The 8,632-nt window shown below is 37.2% G+C and overlaps 1 protein-coding gene and 1 long non-coding RNA gene across 6 annotated transcripts in view; one reads left to right on the top strand and one right to left on the bottom strand.

The window, feature by feature from the left end:
• The first annotated feature begins 360 nt into the window (after positions 1 to 360).
• LOC107481798 (uncharacterized) lies at positions 361 to 5,754 on the top strand. Of its 5 annotated transcripts, none has more exons than XR_008007295.1 (6): positions 361 to 788; positions 1,050 to 1,091; positions 1,243 to 1,349; positions 1,483 to 1,551; positions 2,642 to 2,770; positions 2,853 to 3,997. It is a non-coding gene; the product is annotated as an uncharacterized LOC107481798 (long non-coding RNA). The 5 variants fall into 5 exon arrangements; XR_008007296.1 differs by lacking the exon at positions 1,050 to 1,091 and having other exon boundaries at positions 2,853 to 3,120; positions 3,221 to 3,996; XR_008007297.1 differs by lacking the exons at positions 1,050 to 1,091; positions 2,853 to 3,997 and adding an exon at positions 5,205 to 5,754.
• Positions 5,755 to 6,056: 302 nt separating this feature from the next.
• LOC107481542 (uncharacterized) overlaps positions 6,057 to 8,632 on the bottom strand; it is a 3,526-nt gene continuing 950 nt past the window's right edge. Inside the window, exons 3-9 of the mRNA XM_052258546.1 lie at positions 8,464 to 8,618; positions 8,262 to 8,334; positions 7,732 to 7,812; positions 7,547 to 7,610; positions 6,852 to 6,939; positions 6,676 to 6,760; positions 6,057 to 6,528 (exon numbers count right to left, since the gene is read on the bottom strand). Coding sequence (XP_052114506.1) covers positions 6,445 to 6,528; positions 6,676 to 6,760; positions 6,852 to 6,939; positions 7,547 to 7,610; positions 7,732 to 7,812; positions 8,262 to 8,334; positions 8,464 to 8,618 — 630 coding nt within the window. The 3' untranslated portion in view covers positions 6,057 to 6,444. The remainder of the gene's footprint in view (positions 6,529 to 6,675; positions 6,761 to 6,851; positions 6,940 to 7,546; positions 7,611 to 7,731; positions 7,813 to 8,261; positions 8,335 to 8,463; positions 8,619 to 8,632) is intronic.

The following is an 8,632-nucleotide window of genomic DNA, read 5'->3' on the forward strand; positions in this document are numbered from 1 at the left end:
AAAAATCTTCCTTGCATACCTTTTTTTTTCATTAAAAATAATCGATAAAAAATTTATTTTATACCATAAAAAACTATATAAAAAATATGTACAACAAATAGTGTAAATTATGATTTTTAAAATCAAACCAAATTAACGATTCAATTGGTTAATTAAAAATCAGCCACTAAAATCGATCTGATTTATAAAAAAATAAGACTTTTACTAGGGAGATAATAAAATATGTATAAAATGATTATAATGGACTATTTATTAGGCTCAATTTAAATTAAAAGAGTAAATTAACCCTCAATAACCCTAATTTCTAATGGCTGTTTAATTTACCCCACCACCAATTTACTCCTATTTTGAATTTCTCCCCCAATTACCCAATCCTTTTGGTTCTCACGGTTTGTCTCCCCCACCAAAAACCCTCCCAGTCGCTGCACAGACCCTTATCGATGCAGAACCGCGTGCGCCGGAAGCTGTAACCCCGGAAGGCGACCTGTCCTCGCGAGCGTCCTTCATCGCTACTCTCAAGTCCCTCACCCTGTTGCCGTTGCACATCTCACCGTCACTGCAGCCCAGCTCCTGCGCGCTACGCCTCCGACCGAATTGCAGCCAAGTGAGTCGTCACCGCTGAACCGATTAGCTGCACTATTCTCCTCGCGCGGAAGCCGTCGTCTCCAGCATACCCGTTGCACTGGTGGTAGCCGAGCATCCGATCCTGGAAGATTAGCCGCCTACTCGTCTACCATTCACCGGGACCACAACGAACATCATCGCCGGCAGTAGGCTATCCATCCAAGGTAAGTGGGTTGAGTTGTTCATTTTTTGATTCGTAATCGTTGTTGCATGTTGTACTATTGACAGATTTTGCTGCTGATATGAGTGATTATACATATTGAGAAAGCATTAGGTTCAATTTTAGTATCCTAGAGCATGTAGAATATGATGTTGGTTGAGATTATTGCAATTTATGATGATTTAACTTTAGCGCAGGAATGGTCGAAAAACTTTAGTGATATTGTATATATAGCAATTAAATTTTTTTTTTCCGCCCCGTGCAGGAATACAACAATTTGATAGTTACTTTAGTAAGGTATTGGATGGTAAGTCTTGCAAGTTTTTTTTTTTTAGTTTCAATTTTGCATGCACAACAATTTCCAATTCTTCTTATATTGCCTTTGTTATTCTAGCCAAAGAATTACCCGAACCTTTTATTATTGGTGTGTAATTAAAATTAAATAATTTTCTTATCAGGCTCGGACCACTAGATTTTCACACCCCAAATGCCAAATTGCATTAAGGGGACTCTAACAAGGAAATATCTGCTATCTGGATATAAAGACACTGTCGAGGGTCTTGAGGTGCATCATTATGTCCTGCTGTTTTGTTCAAACCAAATTTGATTATGTTTTTATTTTTTAATTTTTACTCATGGTCCCAGCTGCATGAGTAGAAAAAGTATACAATATTCACTATTTTTTGTGTGTGCCTCAGGAAGCTAGAGAAATCGCACTAGCCCAGGTTCAAAGTTTTAACAAGACAGACGTCCTTAATTGCAATGAGGTCAATCCCTTTCCTCTAGTGTTCATTATATATTCATTTTCACTCCGTTTGTTTTGGTTTCTATGAATTTGCATCACAATGTCCACTTTCTAATTTTTGTATTCATTCTTTCATTTGAAGCCTTTTTATATTCAGGTTAACTCATGTATCTTTTATCTTTATTCCAATCTATTAAAAAAGAGGTTAGGGCCATCACTGAATCTCGTGCTCATTAGAGAAAGTAAACCTTAACTGTTTCTTTTTTGCATTTTATCATTGGTAAACATTCTTCTTTATTATGTGATTGAATGGTTGGTCTTAATCATAGATATTGGGCATATTTAATTGGTGGTTACATCAGTATGTAATCGGGCCATTGATTTTAATAGATGATGTTAATATATACAGGAAAATTGGGAGAATTTATTTCAATGACTGTGAGTACTATTTTGATATTATTATGTTGAAGGCTTCTTCGAAAACATCTAATTTTTTTATTTTTTTCTTTTAGTTTTTGCCTGATTTGTGTTTGTTCAGTAAACATTTTCGTTCTAGAATACACCTAAAATGGATAGCTAATTTGTGCTTTATTTATTGGCATGACCTTTTCTGGAGGAAAAAAATTGATTTCTGGGTCTGCCAAGTTGTTGCATTGTGTGAAAGTAGTTCACACGGATGATTGATATGGTTGTAATTGACGGCTTTGCTGCTTCTCTTGGTTTGTTAATAATTTTCGTAAGCATTTTGGATGGTCGCTTTAGTAGGGTATTGGTTGGTTGGTGTATCTGATAGAACTTGCGCTTATTTATTTGGATCGTTACTTAAATATGTGGTTGGACAGTTGGTCTTCGTAGTTAATGATCCGTTTTCATGAATTAGTTTTTTTTATCTTAATTATAGATGGTTATTATAGGAATATTTGGAGGTTTGATCTTGATAAATCTTTCGAAGCATATTAGAAATTAGAAAAAAGCTAGAATCTTCAACGCAAATAATTTATTTTCTGCCTCGATACATCAGTATTATATTACGATGTCATCTCGATCCAATAATTAAAGTTACATCAATTGAAATGTAATATTATGCTATTATTTACGTTATTTGACTGCAGGTTACCTGTTTCTTTTGTAAAAAGTTAAATACATAGAATTAAGGGGGACTATTGCGTGAGTAAATTATCACGGTGCTCCAACAAACCATTTTTTACACCGGCCGAACACAAACTCATATGGGTAAAAAGGTATCACATTGTTTACATTATTAAAAGGACGTATTTGGTTATATTTTTTGACTTTATTCTGATCCTATTTTTTCTTCAACAGAAATTAGTCGAGACGCGATGCTCACCTTGCTACATTAACAACTTGTTTACCCACTTGGAACAACATAATGAGCATGCTAAGTTGGCCGAGATTGAGGCCATTGGTTTTGATTTTTTGCAGCGGGTACCGCAATGGCATGTGAAGCAGAGCATCATGCTCCAACTAGCTAGGACTTATGACGTGGAGTCAAATACTCTCAGGGTCGACGCAGGGGACATTTGAATTACCGCCGAATTGATCAGCAATGTATTCGGCATACCTTCTCGAGGTTAGTCAAAGTTATGTAACATGTAAAAATTCTTATGCGTGGTTTTTGTTTTTCCATTGTTGACACTGACTGATTGTTGTACACTGCTTTACTAATGCAGGGGACCCAATTCCGGAACTGTAGAAAAAAAATGCATCGCATTTGGCAATTAAGAGAGAGTTTCAGAAGAAAACTACAACACAACTGCGGGACTTTGTCAGACTTTGTCTTTGTCTGTCCAATGGAGACCGAGCAACAGAGGATGACCTTTAGACGATACTTTATCCTGGTGGTTTTGAAGATGTTTCTTAGCCCCACAAGCCAATAGACTATTTCTCCGTGGCACCTCCCTCTGATATTGGATGTCTCGAACCCAAGAAGATTCCACTGGCCGTATCAGATATTAAAGTGGTTGCGAGATGCGATAAGGATATTCCAAGATCAAAACCGGAAAACATGCGGCATGTGCATGTTCGTGTTGCTGGTATTGCAACTAAATTTCCTAAATTTTAAAAACATGTATATGTTTTGTACTTTCAGCGCTTAAAGCATGGTTCGTTGCATGCATGTCAAGTACCCGAGCCTTGGATTGTTGAATGGACCACTAATGAACTTGATAAGAAGGTCGATCATGTTATCTCACAGGTTCAATCTCTAATAATCTCATTTTTATAATAATCAAACTGAATACAAATGCCATTAGAGGTTCACGTTGATTTTTTTCAATCTTTGTTGTCCCGTATTGAGCACACAGGGTTGCATAGCCGACAATGCAAGGAAAGGGAAAAAACAGAAGAAAGAGTCTAATAGTAAAGCAATAAACAAAAAAGGAAGGTGTAAAAGGCCCGCAAGGACCCTGACCAATCGCCGTCTACCCAGGGCAAGATTACATCTCAACAAAGCTATAAGGATGAGGATAAGTTTATCTGTGATAAAGCAAATTACCTTATCCGCATCGTTATAGCTTTGCTGAGATGTAGTCTTGCCTTGGGTAGACTACGATTGGTCAGGGTCCTTGCGGGGTCTTTTACACCTTCCTTTTTTGTTTATTGCTTTAAGACTATTTCTTTTGTTTTTTCCCTTTCCTTGCATTGTCGGCTATGCAACTCTGTGTGTTCAATACGGGACAACAAAGATAGAAAAAAATCAACGTGAACCTTTAATGACATTTGTATTCAATTTGATTATAAAAATGAGATTATTAGAGATTGAACCTGTGAGATAACATGGTCAGCCTTCTTATCAAGTTCATTAGTGGTCCATTCGACAATCCAAGACTCAGGTACTTGACATGCATGCAACGGACCATGCTTTAAGCGTTGCAAGTACAAAACCTATACACAAGTACCTTAAATATTAGGACTTACACCTTAGGCCTTACATGTTTTTAAAATTTAGTTGCAACACCAGCAACACGAACATGCACCCGCCGGATGTTTTCCGGTTCTGGTCTTGGAATTTCCTTATCGCATCTCGCAACCACTTTAATATCTGATACGGCCAGTGAAATCTTTTTGGGTTCGAGACATCCAATATTAGAGGGAGGTGCCACAGAGAAATAGTTTGCTGACTTGTGGGGCTAAGAAACATCTTCAAAACTACCAGGATAAAGTATCGTCTACAGGTCATCCTCTGATGCTTGGTCATTGCTGAAACTCTCTCTTAATTGTCAAATGCGATGCATTTTTTTCTGCAGTTCCGGGATTGGGTCTCTCGCGTTAACGAAGCAATGTACAACAATCAGTCAGTGTCAACAAAGAAAAAACAAAAACCACGCATAAGAATTTTTACATGTTACATAACTTTGACTAATCTCGAGAAGGTATGCCGAATACATTGCCGATCAGTTCGGCGGTAACGTGAATGTCCCCTGCGTCGACCTTGAGAGTGTTTGACTCCACGTCATAAGCCCTAGCTAGTTGGAGCATGATGCTCTGCTTCACATGCCATTGCGGTACCTGCCGCAGAAAATCAAAACCAATGGCCTCAATCTCGGCCAACTTAGTATACTCATTATGTTGTTCCAAGTGGATAAACAAGTTGTTAATGTAGCAAGGTGAGCATCGCGTCTCGACTAGTTTCTGTTGAGGAAAAAATAAGATTAGAATAAAGTAAAAAAATATAACATCGACATGTTGGTTTGATAAATTCTCTGCAATGGCAAATGGAACACAAATTAGCGGTTCAACCATATCGCACTCCATTAATGAATTTCAGTTCGGTGGTGTGCATGAAGAATGACCCTCGCTTGAAACACGTTCGTCTTGCGATGTCGCCATTCGGAAGAAGGCAAACCGGCTGCGCATTGACCTTGTTGGAGGTCTGGGTTGCTGTGTCGGTGAGAAGATCCTGCAAACCAACGGGACGCAGTGCTGGGCGGTGGACTGTGCGGAGAGGGCGGTGGGAACAGACACAGACGGCAGTCGGTGACCGTGGCGGAGCTAAAGCGGCGAGATTCTCGGATTAATCGAGAAAATGGAGGTCACACCGTCTTGAGAGAGGGAGTTCGTTGTTTTGATTCTATAACGGTAATCCTAATTTGTTTGAAATTTCAAATTAGAAAGAATTCAAAATTAAATAATTACCCATAATTTAATTTTAATTTCAATTAAACCCTATTGTATGTATTGTACAATAAGGGATATTGTCTTCTCATACTTTTCCAAAAAATAATAGTTACGAGTGAACAGATCAAAAATCGATAATCTAATTTAAATTATTTTTATAGTATAGTTTAAATTTTTTTATATATGTATTTTATATTTATTAAAATAAAATTAAAAAAATTCTATCTATAATAATTTTAACATTAACTCCCTGTAAAACATTTTTTTATTATATTCAATTCAATTTCGTTTAAATCTCAGTTAAACCTTTAAATCCTTTAAACTTTTAACATATTATTTTATTAAGAACCCTACTAGGTGCTAACGTCTCTTTTTTTCAGCAGAATGCCGTTAAGCCAATTAGCCAACAGTAACTATGGATAATAGAAATTAGCCACCAAAGGATCCCTGTTTATGAATGCCTAAGACCTTCTCCCCGATTAACATTCCCGTTCTAGACTCAAAAAATAGCCAAGCTATACGAGTTCTATCCTTAGTTTTCCTCCATCACCTTTTAAGTGTGAAAACACAAAATTGACAATTTTTGTGAAGGAGAAGAACCATTGTACTGTCCTTGCAAATATTTACATTTGGATAACATGGGTGGACGCATAAAACTTCTCCATCACAATCCCAGTACTTGCAGGACACTGTTGGTTTTATGACTCAACACAACCATCCAATAGAACACAAACAGCAAGGCATTATCAGACTAACATCTTGTAAACACCAGAGATATTCACCAATGACAGATCCCAGGTGCCTCTGTTTTGCTCAATGCCACTATTTCCTCATACTGTGAAGAAAATACAAAGCCCCACAACTGCATGGAAGACACAAAAATGAAAAATCACTGATTAGCTCCTTTATTTCTAATAAATGACTCCGCTTAATTGATAATTGTTTTCTACTTCTAGTGTATGTGTGGGAGGGGAAGGGGCTCAAGTGAGCATGGGAGCTCCGTGCATACCTCAACTTCCTTCACTTCAAACTCTCTAGAATGTGCAAGGCAAGGATTTCCATAGGTTTCTGAGACTGAACTTGATCCATGCATTCTTGAGAAGAAATGTAAAAAAATGTTAGAAGAAAATGACACGGAGTGCAAGCTAACAATTTGTTTTTATGACTAAAATACAAAATTCTTACAGATCATCCTCCAAATAAAGCGCAAAATTACTTCCTCCACCAATAGCTAGAAAGTCACTGGTGCAAAGCGTGAAGTAGCGATTTTTTCCTGCAAAATGTAACTCAGTTCAGCATAGTTATTCAAGAAAAAGAGCAGCTCCTGGAATTTCAAAACTTAAGAAAAGCATCATCTGATGCTTAATCTCACACAAAATCACTCTGCTGAATATCTAACAAACATATCACGTGCACCTTTTTTGTTCGACCATTAAAAAAAAAACAACACAACATAATTCATGTAGCATAGAAATTCTGGAGTTTCTGCTGAAGAGCAAACGAAACCTTTCCTCAACAAGAATTGGTTCAATATATTCAAAAGATACATTTCATTGAACGAGATGTCATGTGATCTTATAATTATCCAGAAATGTAGCCTTTTAAATTTATAAAGAATGGATGGAAGGAAGTTCTAAAATATTGCCAGGTTTTAGGCAAAAACAATAGGGATGTCCTTCATGGCATAATTTCCGAAGAGTGCACTACAGAACACGTGGAACATTCCTACTATCAAAATATTCAAAATCGTATAAAACATTTAGGCATTCTGAATATTAATTACTATCCCTTATTTTGATTACAAGCAAAACGCAGAATAACTGTAACAGTAAAAAGATAGACAGAGAGAAACGTGTTTGAACTGAATCAAAGATATACACCTGTTGGACGATATATAACAGGATGACCGGAGGTATTTGTGAAAACAAATGAACTGTTTGTACCCTGTGCGAAATTCAATGTCAACAAGATACAAAAGTTAAAAAGGAACGTTATTGGAAAATAAACAATCATAATTAATAAAGCAGCCAATAAAATCAGATAGTTAGAAAGGATAAAATATGACCTGGTACTTTTTCTTGGTGGAAGGTCTAAGAGGTGCTTCAACCAGGCCACCAAATACTGCTCCTTGACGGTCACCAACAACCTGTGACAGAATACCATTGAGAACCAATTCATGAGTAAAGAGTCCAGAAAGCCAGAAATTAGGCTCACCAGTTAAATCACACAACAGTAGTATGTCTCTTTAATATTGGAATTCCAAGACATTGCTTTCCAATTCGACAGCCTAAACTTGTTTTCATAGTGAGCTTACAAACATGTGACTTCAACTTACAGTCTCCTTAAACAAGGACATGCTGGCATTTATTATTATGTCAAAATTTTGTATCCAATATACAAATACCACCGAGGCCATCAAAGAATCAGGACTACTAGAATACATGGTGCTTAGATTAAAGAGAAACTCAGCCTTTCATCCATAACATCAAATTGTGTTTGGCAGCTATAAACTAACATTGTTTCTCAAATGCAGACATGGGTAAATACGCGCTTAAAAGTTAAAACTAACATCTGCTCAAGGGGATGAAACATTACCAACAAACTCAATCCAGGCCAAAGCATGCTCCTTCGATAAAGAGTTGAAAGTGATGCACCATGCCTCCAGGTGCTGCATAAATGCAGAGGTAAATCCAAAAACTAATATTCATTAATAGCAATGTTTGTGAACCTCTTAACACACAAAAGCATACTCTTGTGTCCTCCATGATCCAAAGAGTGAATCTTTATTCTTAGATACCTGTATAGCAACATCCATTTTCTCCCTTGAACAAGACTAGGAAGCGAAGCATACATGGCATTCCTTACAGCAGCCGAGATGAGCATGGAAGGCTCCGAAGTTTCAGGGGGCTCATCAACCAAATCCGTCTTAGGCTGATTCTCGACAAGCTGAATCTGCCCCATCTCTA

Source organism: Arachis duranensis, chromosome 3 (genome assembly GCF_000817695.3).
Source record: "Arachis duranensis cultivar V14167 chromosome 3, aradu.V14167.gnm2.J7QH, whole genome shotgun sequence".
Lineage (NCBI taxonomy): Eukaryota > Viridiplantae > Streptophyta > Magnoliopsida > Fabales > Fabaceae > Arachis > Arachis duranensis.